The following is a 15502-nucleotide window of genomic DNA, read 5'->3' on the forward strand; positions in this document are numbered from 1 at the left end:
CCCCCAACTGGGGCTGGGGGGCGCCCGGAGGCCCCAAGGGGCTCAGAGCCCCTTCCTCGTGGCTCTACAACATGGCCACCTCTCCACCAACAACCAAAACTACAACTCATCTCTTCCGGTGAGCTTGTGATATGTTTACATTTTTGCAGGAGCGCCCATTGGGCAAAACTTCATAACATCCAGGGGTTTCCACCCCTTGGGGTCTACCACTTTTCAGCCTCTGGGGGAAAAACCAAGGTCCAAACCACCACAGCATAATTCCTTACATTTGATTTGCAGTAATATAACCTGTTTGCACCCTCAGGCTCCCAGGGAGCAGACACTTCACACGGGACAGCTCTGTTCCTGCTCCAGTAAGAACAGTGTCAAATGTATAAAGCTGTAAGGCCTGTCCTTCTGTATAGTTCCTATGAATATTGCCATCCATTCCCAATCTGAAGTTATTTTGGTGCAAAGTCTTTCACATATATGACATATATCAGGGAAGTCTGGAGCCCCTGAGGAGGAGGGGTAGTGAGGGCTGACTGGTGTGGGGCCTGCAGCTGGATCTGGTGTGAAGCACACTCCAGCCAAGCAATGAGGGCAGGAGACTCTCATCCAGGTCACCCCTGTGCTCCAACCTTCTTTCATTGCTTTGTAGAGCTGGTCTTCAACACAGCCACTGAATATTAAAGCCAGTCAGTCCTGGACTCCAGCAGCAAAGTTTACACTGACAAAACAGTAAATATGCAATGTCTGAGTGGGTTTGAAATGTCCACCTTGTCTCTGTCCCTGAGGTCCCTCTAAACTGAGCTGACCTGGTGCCCTGCTGTTGTGCACCCATCTTCCAGTGGAGATGCTCCTGTGTCTTTGCCTATTCACAATATAAAGACTGGATTACACTTGCCCATGTCCTGTAGCTTGCTCAGAGCTGATCTCTCAAATCTGTTCTGAATAACACCAAAGAATCCCCCTGACTAACTCAGAGCCTGATTTTGACTCCTTTGTACAGTATTGCGTGATTCAAACGTATGCTCAAAGAGCCTCATCCCTTAGCTATTGTGGCTGTTGTAGTTAAATAATATTAATCCTTGATTTTCTGTTTTCCCTTCAGAAATATATGGTAGTTTGATCTCAGGGATTTTCTTAGAACTCAGATTAAAAAATAAACTGGGACAGAGGGATTTCCTAAAGGTAAAGCAGTTTTAGCAGTATTTTTAATGAAAAGACTGCATCCCCATCATGAAACTAGATGTGTTGTGTGTTACATGAAGACTGGTCATTCAAAATAATGTCAACAAAACAATCTTGCTGCCCCTTGAGACTTACACTTGATAATGCACAAGAGCAATTGAAAGTCTTCTCATGGCATTCATTTTTAATTACTTCTGTGGTCCAAGGTCACAGATATAAGCCACTTGTCAGCCTGGATAGCTTCACAAAGATAAAGACTAGATTTATGGCATTATGCAGAATTCTGGGAAAAAACAAAGGTCACATTTTTCAAATTTAAGTGTTCGAAGTTAGCCTCTTAAATCCATCTTCAGACACTTAGAGAAACAGGCTGCTTTTCACAAGTGCCAGGCAGTGGCTCTTTGTGCTGACTGTGCTGGAAACAGCCCGTGCCCAGTGCATCTGTGTCACCAATCAGCCTGGTTAAACTGGCTTTGGGCTTGCAGGCCTCCTTTAGGCTCTGGAGTTAGTTTTGCTCTAACCAAAGGTGGCTGCATTGTCAAGGCTTTAAATTATTATGAAAGCAATTCTTCATTTTTAGTCATTCCAGTTATAAAGTGGATTATGCTGCTATAAGAAAGACTCATGTCTGTCTTTTTCCATGCAAAGTTGGCATGACCGAGTGCAACATTTTATAGACTTTCGTGATATGAATTGTTTTGCATCCTAGTGACAATTCTTCACAAAAATGATCTTAACCATTCTTTACAGTGTGGTCTTTTCCAGGCCAGTAGCTAAAGCTTAGAGTATAGGGGAATTTTCTTGTTTCTAGACTGTGACTTAAGACTGAAGAAAACTATTTGCTTTTTTGCAACAAAATCTTTAGCAAAGACTCAGCTTCAGAGCTGTTGGTCTTCTGAGGGTGAGCTTGAATGTAAAGACATATTAAAAGCACAGAATCTTTGGAAATATAAATCAGCTGGAATTTCCTACAATGTGTTTGAATTCTTTCCTTTGTTTAATAAAGTAACAGGTACAAGAAAGGAGGCTCTGTGAGAGCCCACCAAAACTTGGGTTTCTAACGCTCTTCAGGGAGTGTTCTTAGAAAGTTGTTTCAGAGGTGAAGCAAACATCATGGCTAAATCAATATAATTAAAACAGACAAGGGCAGCGTGAGATTTGGGACACAACCACACTTGCATTAAGAAAACTCTACTTAAATCCTTGGAAAGTAGCTGCAGAGGTAGGAGGAATAACAATTCCTCAGAGAATGGCGGAATGTTTTCCATTCAAAGTCTTCTTTTGAGGACTGGTGATGACTAGAATTATTGGTTTTGTCTGAAGTCTTTGAGGCTCTTTTGTATTTTTTTTTCTGGAGGAGAAAAACAAGATTCAAACACAGACTTTGGGGGATGCTTGAGGATGCACCAGGGCTTTGGTTCAGATGAACCTCAGATTAAGTGAAGGCAGAGCAGTAAGACAGTGGCTCTTTTGTTTGCGTGTTCCCACAGGCAAGTTTCATACATTTGTGCAAGGAAAAGATGAGAGAAACCCAAAGGAAACTTTAGGAGGGATGCCACATGTAACCATGCACTGAAGTAGTGGCAGGTGTTGTGATCGTATAGGAGAACCTGTGGGAATAATCTTTTAAGAAAACAGTGTGTCTCTTTTTGCCAGGTTGCTGATCTTCCAACCTGTGGGATATGCCTACAAGGTTTTGAAAATCTGGAGCATTCATCTGGAGCAGATGCTCTCCTAAAAATAAACAGATAAAACAAATAAATGCCTGAAATGTTATTGACAAAATCTTGTCCAATCCATGTTTGTCAGGGTTGTCAGCTGCACTAACACTCTTTGATGTTGCTTTACCTCCTATGTTTGCTGAAGTAGGTGTTGCCCACTGTAAATAACTATTGTTCTGGTTTCCTGGCTCATTTGCTTGAATTTCCTCAGTTTTTGTTGCACTTCTGGGTAAGAATGAGTGGATACATGGCTGTGGTATTTTCATCTTTGCAGGTGAGCTAAAAGCTCCCCCGAGGACACTGCTGATCTGAATGGACTCTGAGCACGCCCTCCAGGCAGTGTCAGATGTGTTGTGCCCCAACCAGCAGCCTGTCAGTATTTTGGGACTCAGTTGTCTGATGAAGGGGCAGCTTTGCTGTTGGTGGTGCTGGTGTTTGCTTCAAGGGAGGGCAGTTTGTTCTGGGTTTGATTTTTACTTTCAGACATAGCAGGCACAGGGCTAAGCTGCAGAGCTAAATGGACAGGTGAAAATTCAACGTGAGTTTGGAATGTCAGTGTTTGTTACCTGTTACAAACAGGAAAAGCAACCATTTTAGTATTCCACAGAGGAAACGTTCAAAAAATTATGATGGATGGTTTCATCTAGGTACCCCCTAACTCCCCCCTCCTCCAACTCCTTTAAATAGCAGCTACTTCAATGAATAAGGCTACTTGTTGGGACAGTAAATGATGTGCCAGGTATTCCGACCTGTTTATCCTACCAAGGATATGGTAAAGAACGTGCCTGGACACCAGAAGGGATTTGTGTGCTAGTTTTGATTGCCATGATTGATTTAATGTTTAGATTGTGATAGGGCTTAAAGGACTGAACTAGAATTGGTCCCCATGTCCAGACATAAAGTAAACAGCATTTCCAGAGACATTCACCTGAAAAATGAGAGCAAACACGTCAGTATGGATGAGTAATCAGACCTGAGTAAATAAACAACAAATAGGTGGAGCAGGAGGACGTGCCTGCTGCTTTCCAAGTCAGTAGCTGTGATGGGAATGTGGCCAGTGAATGAATAGTTTGTGTGCAGTACAACAGAAGGATTTTTAAACAAAGGATTAGGCTTTGGATCAAAAAAGTATATTTATGTGACTTCCTATCTGTTTTCCCCGTTATTTCCCCTCTTCTTCAAAACTATTTAAATTGCTCCCCCTCTCCCAGTTGTACCATCATTCCCCCAGCCAGGAAGGGGCTGGGGGCAGCTCTGCCCTGTGCCCGCCAGGGCAAAGCGGGCCAAGCTGCCAGAGCAGCAAGTGGTGACGTGGGAGTCGGAGCTGCAGAGCCATTCATAATCCACATCTCTCTTCCCCATAATTATCTCTGCTACCCGAGAGAGCTGAGAACTCCCTTAAGCCTCCCTGCAAGTCATTTAGATTCTAATTGGGATTTAAAAACTCTTGAAACCTGAGTGGGTGGCTCAGTGCATTATTGCTGATGAATGTTACCCTGGGTGATGTGCCCAGCAGACCCACAGAGGACCTGTGCTCAGCTTTCCAGTGAAGAGCTGTCCTTTTTGTTTTCAAGAACAGATTTGCTCTTTACCTCAGCTAATTAGGAACTGGTTTCATTCACAACAGCAATTCTGTTTGTGGCATTATACCAAAATGTTAATTTAATTTTGTTATGTAGAATGCTTTCTCTTCTTAATGTTCCTTTAAAATGGAGGTGATGAATCTTGCTTTCTCCCCTGAAATATTTTCTGTCTCTCCTTCCTGGGCTGTGATTTCTTCCTCAGAGTTTAATTTAACACAGTTTCATTACCTTCTCAGAAATGTCATCGTGAGGACCTCAGCTTGCTTTTGAAGACCATATCTGTGATTATTTTTTGTTTTATTTTGTTGGGGTTTTGTCTCCTCATGAAGCTGATCCTAACTGGTCATTGTTCCCTTGTTGCTAATTCCTTGTCAGACTTCCCTCTTCCTGTTAAACTGGCCCACAACCATAAGCAGAGTGATGAGAGAGGGTCCATCAGCACAGTAAGAGCTGGAGAATTGCACTGCTGGGGCAGAAGTGGGATGACATCACTCTGATGGATTTTACTGTGGCAGCTGCATAGGGACCTCTGTATATCTGATAAATGAAGTACATAATTGAGAACAGGACTTGATGGAGACTGCAGCACTTTTGTGGCAGCTATTTCTAAGGGAGACAAGGGTTTAGCAGTCCAGGATGGGTGAAGAGGAGGGTAGAGGGGCCCTTTTCACATGGCAATGTAGTCTGGGTTTGGTTCCCCACCCCACACACTCCCTTTACTTGTTTATCATCTTCAGTCTCCTGAAGTACTTCCTTGAGCAGCTGCACTGCGCTTTCCTGTGGGCGCTGCACACAACCACAGCAATCTGTGCTCACTGAGGCAGAGGGGATGATGTTGTTAGCTCTGAATTAATTTGCTCTGTGAGTGTAAATCAGGCTCCCACTATTATTTTGCTGAATTATCTAAATGTAAATGCTACAGAGACAAATGAAATGGGTGGATGTGGTACTGAAAAAAACACACTTGAAAGAGATAATTCAAATACACAAAAGTTGTTCCTCTTGTCAATATAATGTGCTTTTAATAAACTACAAATGCTCTTGGCTTTTCAAGCTGTCCCTAATCATCAGGGGTTCCTTACCCCTAAAAGCTGTAAACTGTAAGTCAAATGAAAACAGATAAGCAACATTTTAGGAAAATGCCTCTAGCCCATTTTCCTTCAGTCCTGGGTCAGGCTTCTGACCCAGACACGTCTGGAGCTCCTCGCCAGCGGGGAGCTGCCGGGGTTTATTCCAGCTGAGACAGAAACCTCTGTGACTTTGAGAGAGCTCTGTTAAAAGTCTGGGACTGTAGTGTCCAGCTCCTCTGAGGAAACTGGTCTAGAAATTTATTCTGTGCTTCTGCAGAACACTTTTCTTTAACTTTTTTTTTTTTGGTGGATGTAGCTGTAGGGGGGGCTTGGAGGTTATTTTGGTTTGGTTTGTTGGTTGGCTTTTTTTCAACAGCAACTTGTGTTCACTAATTCCTGGCATTTGGAATGTATGAAGCAGGTCCATCCTTTGAGAGAGGAGCACAGACATATCAAACCTGTAGTAGGTGACACTAGTCTTAACTGAACTCTGGACTATGGTTAACACTTGTTTTCTGAGACCTTCAGTAGAACATCTAATCCCAACTTCTTTTGGCTTCCCACCAGTTTGACGAACAACACAAAACCTCTTCTCCCTTCTTTCCCCTCCCTGCCATCTCTGTTGGTCATGAAGATTGAGGCTGTCCCAGCATAGCCCAGATGTTTTGCTCCCCAGTGTCAGAGAGGCTTTATTGTGGCTCCCAAGAGTAAAAATCCTACTGTACAGGCAGCTGCCCTTGAATTATCCCAGCGTACCTCTAAGCAGGGTGCAGCTGCAGGCCACTGGCTGGGGTGGCAATGAGTTGTACAGCTGTGGCTTGTCCCTCACTGCGGGCACAGAGTGCTGTTCTGTGTGAAACCACAGAGCTGGTAACAGCTCCAGTGGCTTTCTGATGGGATGGAGAGCTCTGTACCTATTCTTTTAGAGTTGCTTGGCACCACCTTTCAGCAAGGTGGGGGCACAAGCTGAGCCCCGCCAGGAACCTTCCCACTGCTGCCTGCTTATACCTGCATCCCAAAGCCTGCAGGAAGGTGTCAGGGTGAACCCATACACCTCCTTCTCCTGGACACCTTGATCAAGCTTCATTAAATTTGTATAGAGCTCTTCCCTTTTGTTTTTGTGACTGTCCTTGCACGTAGCCTAAGTGCTGTCTGCTCAGGCACTTGGACTCAGACCACCAGGGCCAGGTGCTGGTTTCAGTGCCATGTTTTGTATGAGTTTTGCTGCTTCATACCTCAAGATATTTCTTCATGGAGTCAGTTCTTGACACCTTATTATCTGTATGGATGCATAAAAAAGGGTTCATGTGGCATTCTTTCAGGGGCCGCTATTGCTAGAATTATCCATCTGCTTTTGTAGTGTAATGACATAAATCCTGAGCTTGGACTTGGACTAACAACAGTATAAAGCAGAGTTTTAATACTTGTACAGAAGGTTGTTGTACTAAATGTTAGTGATGTGCCTTCCTTCTGCTCCTGTCTATGGAATTTGTTGCCACAGTGAAATCTATCAGGACAGAGGTATGAAATATGGAGAAGTCTGCCTGAGCTGATTGATACATGGCTTTACTTTTTGACAGAACATTGTTCCTTGGTGTTGCCTGATTGGCAGGGACAGGTCAGAGCAGTTTGAGAGGGACATGGAGAGGCCAGATGTGACTGTACCAATGGATTTCAGTGTTAAACAGAGATGGGGAAGGAATGAGGCATCAGGGTCAGCTGCTGTGCAGTTTAATAGCAGCCTGTCCACCCAGTGCTGTGCTCTTGAGGAAGCTGATAGACTGTTTCAGAAATCTCTGCTAACTTGTCTTTTGAGATTTTTGTATAGTGCTTGCTTCTCTTCTACTTGACCTAGTTTATGCTGTGCATGTTAAGTCAGTACCTATGTTAAAAGCCTTCATTCTCCTAGTTCCTTGATGGTTTTCTAGTGCATTGGGTCACCATTCCAGACTACTGTTTTATTTATTTATTTCTCTGTGGTCATGTCTTTCATGTAAGCTGCTACAGGACAAATTCTTATTTTTCACTAGTTTAATTCTTCCCTGCAGCATTAGTTAGTTTGGGAAAATGTGTAATGGCTACCTCGGGCCACTCTGCTTCAAGGTTTGAGAGCTTCCTCCTGCCTGTGAACTGTGTTTTTGGTGCAGTATGTCCATCAGGACTTTTCTGTCAGGAAAACTAATCCTAAATGCAGTAGCAGGTTTTGAGACTGCAGAGAATTGATGAGCTTGGTAAGATCAGAGAAGAAAAACAGATCTCTGGTAAAAGCAGGCACAGCTTTCAAGGCACTTAGCAGAGGTATACAGCATTTTAAGTAACACAGATAAATATCTCCCTGGAGCTTTTGCTTTTTCATCTAAGCACTGACCAGAGAACAAATAGGAAAATGTGGGGGCAAAAAACAAAAAAAGCTTTAAAGACGTCAATGAACATTTTTCAAGCTGAGAATTACTGTTAGCAGTGAAAATAGCAAAAGATGCATAAGGCAAAAGTAATGAAGCCATGTGTAAAATAAGGGAAAAGCATGAGACCAGAAGATTGCAAAGGAAGTTTTGAATTAAGTGACTGCTGACTTCCTTCTTATAAATGATTTATTTTTATTTGTTTTTGAAAAACATTTCTCATTTGTTTCTCTTGCTGCACTAACACACTGAAATTTGTTCATTACTATCAGACAAATGTTTTTTAGACAGTGTATGAGGAAAAAGTGATACTTCAATGGTCTTTAAAAACATAAATTTAAGTGCAAACCATGGTAACTCTGCGTAAAATTATAATATCAGTGGCATTTCAGCTGGTTTTGAGTTTTATATTAATGGACCTGGTCTTAGCCCCAGAACTGCTTTATATGCAATCTATACTACTGGCACATATTCAGTACAGAACTTCTGTATAATGAATGATGTGATGTGTCAGAGCAAAGCTAGGAGAATGCTTCATTTTTTTGTGAAATGTCACTTAAAGTTGAATGGTTGGGTAGTTCCACACTTGCACAGAAAATTCTGCTTTAATCATAAGCTCATATGCACCTCCATGTCCTGAACTGCCATCAACAGTGAGTGGAGTTCCAGGTTTAGACAATGAATCCATCTTTGCTGTGTTGTGTGTATTTACTGAATTCAAAACATAAATAGGCAAGTATTTAGTTTAAAAATAGCTCATACTCATCATTTTGATGTCAAGTTACTGCACTGAACTGAGAGCTGCTACACTGAATTTACACCTCACTGTTATTACAAGTAGTTGGATGGCACAGCCTTAGCAACCCATCCCATGTACTGAAAGCTTTGATGAGAATGAGCTTAGCAGGTCTGGCTGTAACCTCTGAGAGCAGTTTATTCTGTATTACTGAGGAGCTTTGCTTTCAGGTAATAATAAGCTAATGAATCATTACCCCCCTTTTTTTTGGCCCATTGGCACAATTAGGTTCAAGAAATGCACTTGCACTGTGGAACAAAATTAGGGCTCAAGAGCAGGTTTGTGTGTCCCCAGACTCTGACTAGTGCTTTTCCTATCCAAGCTCTACAAGGTCAAGCTCAAAGTGGTTTTTTCCACCTGTTCTGCAAGAATTTTGAGTGTGACATAATGTGTAACTTGGACAGCAAAGACTGTCATCAGGAGTGCTGATAACAACATCTGTTTTCACTTCATCTTCAATCTTTGTCATGGAAACTGTTGCCCCAGCAGTTCCTAATCCAGATGAATGTCAGCAAATGTTTTCTTTAATCACTGACATTTTTCAGATTTTGAGAACAGAAAGTTTATGCTCAGTTACCTGCCCAGGGATGGGAAGAATGATTGGTCTACATAACACTGAAGGGTATTTGCTAATACCTTGAGGAGACTTCAGGAAAAAGTTCCTGGCTGTGCAACAGATGAAGTGCCATTTTCTTCTGTTCAAGGAGCATAAATGCCATAATTTTACATCTCTCAGGCTTGTACTTATATCTTGAGACTTCAATGCTTGTTCTAGCTACAGATCGTGAACCCTCCATTATCTGTAGCTTGTTCGGGGCTGTGCTGAGCAGAATGGCCCTCCTGTGGTAACAGTGGATAATTCTGGAGCAAACACCCTTTAGGCAACATAAATGCATGAATATTTTTCCCAAAGGGTGAGAGCTTCTTTGGCCTGATGAGATTTGGTAAATCATAATCCTCACCGTATGAAGTGGCAGACACGAGTTTGTTACCTAGTCAAGTTTCCTGTCAACACACCAGTGTCCTAATGAAATCACATTTGTGGCATCATTGCCCTGTGCCTTTTTTCAGACCCTGTTTTCTTAGTCTTCCTCAATCTTTTCTTTGCAACACGCAACAGTTGTTGAATTATTTTAAATCACACTCTCCACTCTACAAAAAGATGCAACCATTTATGGTAACAAAACACGAATGGAGAAAAATTCTTGGGAAAAAGGGGGAATGCACGGGGCTGGAATTGTGCCCTGAAATTATTGATATGGTTTCCTTGTCTTTTTCCCCCCTGTGCTGTGTCACAGTGCCCCTCACCCCAATAAGCTCCCACCACTGGGGCAGTGCTGCTGGGGGTCTTGTGCTCCACACCAACGTGTCCATGTTGTTGTTGCAGTGATCGCTGACGGGGCCCTGGATAAAACGGCTCTGACGGACGATGTGGGAAGCGAGGAGGACCTGTATGAGGATTTCCGGAGCTCCAACCACCGCTACGGCCACCCCGGGGGCGGCGGGGAGCAGCTGGCCATCAACGAGGTACGGTGCTGCGGGGCTTCTCCCAGGCAGGACGAGGATGGATGCCGGTTCTTGGTGTTACCACATGACAGGTCAACAGCCTGACTGGTAATGGCACAGTGCCATTTACTGTGGGAACCACTTACATCTGGGTAGAACAGGGTCTGTGCCTTCCATCGGGGTGCTCTTCCTGAGGGAAAGGAGGGCCACAGGTGACTCTCCTCTTGGGTGTTTTTGGATGAGAAGTTTTAAACCACTGATGAGCAGCCCGGCCAGGGCTGGTGTGACACTTGGAATGTTGTGCACGGAAGGCATAAGGGAAATGTTGAAAAAAACCCTGGTCTACGTTGTTCTTTACTGGTTGGTAAGAAGGGGGCCAAGTTTAATATAGGCTTGGTCTTCACTGCTTTTTCCTGTTCCCCAGTAAATTCACTCCAGGGATGTGAAAGCCCTGCCTTTTTAGTTGCTGCTTTTAGCTATTTTCTTTTGTAGTGCTGACAATGATTCACTTGACATCAGCAATTTAAAAATGTGCTACTTGGTTTAACTGATGCAATGAGCAACATACTAACAGGATCTAAGATTTTTTTCTGCAAAAATACCCTTTTTTTTCATATGCATTAGAACTGGCAGCCCCTTATACACAGAATGGTTTTTCAGTGAGGTGAATTTGCATTGAAAGAGTGGAGCATGTTCACCATATGAGTGATCTCTTGCACTCCTACAACTTCTTTCTCTCTGTTACCTTTGCACAACCTTCCCAAGGTAAGAAGGCAAGAATAAAAGATGTATTATATTGTCTTGTGGCTAAACTACAACTGAAATTATGTGGACTGAGGCTCTGTGTATATGTTCGATGCACCCAGTGATGATTTTGGATGCAGCTTCTGGGGGCTGGAAAAAGCTCCAGAAAGCTGCACAGTGAGGATAACAGCTTTTCTTCAAAAACAGCAAAAGCAAATACTCTTCCAGCAGTTTTCCAGCTCCTAGTGCTCAGAATCCCTACCTACAGCCCTGGGTGCCTGGGGTAAGGAAGGGAGTTACTTTATTTTCTTCCCCTATTGCTTATATCCATGGCAGAGCTTTTTGATTTTACCTTAACTGTCTTGGACTGTTGTCCCTGTCAAGCAAATATGAGTAGAACACCAGAAAATCTTGAGCTGCTTCCTCCCACATTTGCCTGGTGTGTTTGTGAGAGAGTGCCAGGTACCACAGGAGTCAGTCCCATCGTGCACACTGAGGGTGTGGGAAGAGGATTCTGCATCCCTCCCATTCAAGTGCTTGCCTTGGTAAGTCTTGTTACTGTGTCTCACCAAATGGAATATCCTCTAGGGTTTTGTATTGTTTTCTTTTAAAGGAAAAGGCAAAACATCTTACTTTCTTTGAAGAAAATCTTCACAACTCTTTAAAATCAGGAAAAAAATAAGCTTGTCAGCAGGTCTGTATATCCATCATGCATGTGGGTGCTTTTCTGTTTCATTATTCATCATTATTGAGAACAATTGTTTTTCTTTCTTTTCTTGGAAGTTCATTTTATTAGAGTAAAATTCCATCACTTTTAATCAGGAAGGCAAATGGATGTGTCCAAAGCAGGTGTAATTTGTATAATCTTTGAAGCATATGTGGGGTTTTGTTGGCCAGTTGACTGAAAGAAAAAGGATTATTTTTGGCTTGTTCCCTAGAATCTTGCCTGTTCAGGAGCCAACAAAACTGTAAGAACAAACAGTACATTATTTACTTTGCTGACTGGTTCCTATGGGTAATTAATCCATCACTTAACTTCAGTGAGCCTTAGCAAAGTGCTGCCTACACAGTTGCTTCCCAGAACAAGAGATTACAGTAAAATACAAAAACTCTGCAGCAAAACACTAAATCTGTGAGGCAGGAATTTTACAGGAACAGACATCTTAAGTGTTGGAATTGAAATATCTCAAATAGCTGGTAGTCAGACAGGCTTATCCTCATCTTCCCTGCTGGACCAAAAGCTGGGTATTGATGAGTCTGGAGTATTTTCTCTAGTGCTGGGAGTGATGTGGGGTGAAGATTTTGGTGGTCAGTCATTCACTCACATCTTGAGTAGTCTTGTCTTTGTTTTATTGTATTCCAAGTTGCATTTTATTGGTGGTGGATAAGGAAACTATGGTAACCACATTATTCTTAGTCTTCTTGGAAGAAGCAGCTTTCAAATAAACAGAGAAGCTGAAATACATTTTTAAGGCGTTTGGCAGACCAAGTGTTGCATTAAAAAACAAAGCACCCAACCACTGAGTTATAGTTCATTTTGGATCAAGAGAAAATGGTTATGAAATAAAAAAGAAATCTTTCATAAAAGTAGAGTAATTTACTGGCAGGAAGACTAGAGGGATAAAAGAAAGCTGGGAAGGTTCTATAGAGCCCACCTAAGAAGATCAGCATGAGAGAGTGTAAGAGCCAAGAAAAATCAATCAAAAAGTAATAATAAGGGTTTGGGATGAGAAAAGAGGCAGGGGAAGTAATTTTCTTGGGGCATCTGTTTGACATTCTTTCAAACACATTCTTGATGATTGTGAAAAGAGATTTTTGTGTTTAGATTGAACTTGGTGGAGTTTACTTTGTGTTTGGTCCAGATAAAGACCCTATCCTCATGTTTTATTGCTTCCAATTAGGTAAAAATGCAGCAAGAGGAAAATCTGTACTGCAAATACATTGTGATTCTGTCCTTCCAGTGCTATATAAATGTTACACATAGAACAGATACAGCTTCAAGCTTCATTAAATGTGTTATACGTGTTCTGAAGTTGAGCACAGGAGGGATTAGGCACATGAAAAGCCTGCCTGGCTCTCAAGGGACCGTGGTGACGATAAGCTGTGTAGTTTTCATTAAGTAATTGGCCTGGGTAAGGAAGCTTAGGCCTGTTTGCCTGGAATTGTCACATGTGTACCGAGGGTTTGGGATGTCCTGCTGTGCAAAGGGCCCCTCTGGCTCTGTGCTTTGGAAGAAAAGCCACTGCAGTTCAACACATGGAGGGTTTAGCCCCTCACAGCCCTCCACCAACAGCACTGTCCCATCTGGTGAAAGCAAAGCCCCAAGGATTTGGAAAATTACAGCAGGACTCCCTATTTTTCCCTTATCTCTTATGGCTCTATGCCTGATAAGTTTGGAATTTGGTATGTGAAGTCTCGTTCCTGAGAAATGCACAACTCATTGGCTTCAGCAGGCTAGGATTTTATCTAAGACATGTTTTAAAATGGCAATACTGTAGTGTGTTACAGATGTCTGTGCTAACCAGTGCTTGCTGACAAGATACAATTAAGCTAATTGGTTCCAACATATATGTTTCTGATTTCACGAAGCAATTCATACAGAAAAACCTTCAGGAAGTGACACAAACAACATATCTGCCACATACCAAGGGCAGCAGATATTGTACCAGAACTCTCTCTGTCTTACTGGGTCTCTACAGCATTAATTCTTGTGCTAAACTCTTTGATGACACACTGCAAAGTTGTTCTGGGCTCACCCAGTACTCCTCCAAGCACAGTCAATTTAAACAAGACAGAGTTGTGGACTGGTTTTTTTTGTTTGTTTGTTTGATTGGGGTTTTTTGTGTTTGGTTGGGTTTTTTTAACCCCCAAAATAGCAAAACCAAACCAAACCCCAAAACTCATAAAATGTTAATACAGATGAAATCAGAACAACAGATTTTAATTTTGTTAAACATGAATAATATCCTTCATAGCCCTTTTCACTTCATTTATCTTCATTCTAATTAACAGAAATCTCTTTTGTACTATGTGAGGACAAACTTGAAAAGACAGAAACATTTTAAAATAGTGCCACAAAATGTTGTCATCTCTTTTCTTTTTTCAAAAGAGTACAGAATAGGTTGCAAAAGCTGTGGTCACAACAGATTTCCAGACTGGAAGCTTAATTAGAATCACTGATCGTATGGAAGCAATATATAACATTCCTGTGTAATCTGGGAGAAGAGATTTATTACCTTTTTTTTTTTTTATCTTAATGTGAGTATATTGTTCTCCCAACTGATGCTGAAGCAAATACAAACCAGTTAACAAACACCACCACCACCCCCCACGCTGTTTTGTTTTATTCCGGGGGCTTAATTCCTGCTTTTGTGCCCTGCCTATTCCTGCAGCCAAGGTTGACAACTGTGGTCCAGAAGCAGCACATATGATTTATTTGTGGAATACTGTATAAAGCTCAGTACTGTCAAGGACCAGAAATAATGTTTCCCTGTGGACATAAATCTTTACTGGATCCTCGTTTTTGGTCCCAAGTGTTTGCATAACTTTGTGTAGGGCTCAGATGGGAATGTTCAGGATATGGAGTCAGAATTGTAATTTCTTTTACTGCCTGACGGATTTAGTTTTTACAGTTTTCTGGTCTGCAAACTTCTAAGGTTGTTTCAGAGGGCTTTTTGCAATGTATTTAAAGCAAATTGGTATATTCAAATACTCTATGGCAATTATGTCTCACCAAACATCAGGATCAGGAAACAAGTGGTCCCAGGGGTTGCCAGAGCCATGTTTCTGCTTTCTACCATGGGCAGCTGGGGCTGCTCTGAGACACTTTCTCATGTCCTCCATAGCACTGGGACTTGGCCATCCCCTGCTTGTTCTTACACACACGTGGGAGGTGAGGGTAGGTAGCTCCCATACCACATGTGTATGGTCTGCAGCATACACACCACAGCAGGAGTTCAATCCACACTGAAGCATTTCTATAAAATATATTAGGTTTTGCTAGATCCATGTTTCCTCTAAATACCCTGATTACCCTGATACTCATTAGGAACAAACAGTTAACTTAGTTCTTGGGGCAAGAATAACACACAGGGGGCTGTCAGGGTTCTAACTCCCAAACAAAACCACGGAGGTGTGACAGTGGAAGGAGTGCTGCAGGCGTGTAAGGGAATGAGTGGGTTGTGGGCTCGGTCTCTGAGGGGACCTAACTCCTTGCAGGAGCCAAACTGAAGCAGCAGAACAGGAGTTGTAGCCTCTGTGTTCCCCCTCTCTGTGGGCACGGGTGTGTCCACACCCACATCCAGACACGTTTAAAGACGGGCAGGTATTGCCCAGACTTTGTGGCTGTAAAACAGACCCAGATACGTCACTCAAACTGGAGTTTGAGTGTCGAAATGGAGTTTGAAATGACTGGAGACAGTGTGATGGCTTTGGAGTTCTCACATCAGCCCTGCCAGCTGCTAAATTGTAGAGACTAACAGCTTCTGTTAACGCTTGTTAATGATAA

The 15502-nt window shown here is 42.5% G+C and overlaps 1 protein-coding gene across 1 annotated transcript in view; it reads left to right on the forward strand.

The window, feature by feature from the left end:
* The window catches only part of ARHGEF4 (Rho guanine nucleotide exchange factor 4), a 218378-nt gene that overhangs the window by 164026 nt on the left and 38850 nt on the right, over positions 1–15502 (forward strand). Inside the window, 1 exon segment of the mRNA XM_017834879.1 lies at positions 10133–10272. Coding sequence (XP_017690368.1) covers positions 10133–10272 — 140 coding nt within the window.

The sequence above is a fragment of the Lepidothrix coronata genome, unplaced genomic scaffold (assembly GCF_001604755.1).
Source record: "Lepidothrix coronata isolate B3197 unplaced genomic scaffold, Lepidothrix_coronata-1.0 Scaffold243, whole genome shotgun sequence".
Taxonomy (NCBI): Eukaryota; Metazoa; Chordata; class Aves; order Passeriformes; family Pipridae; genus Lepidothrix; species Lepidothrix coronata.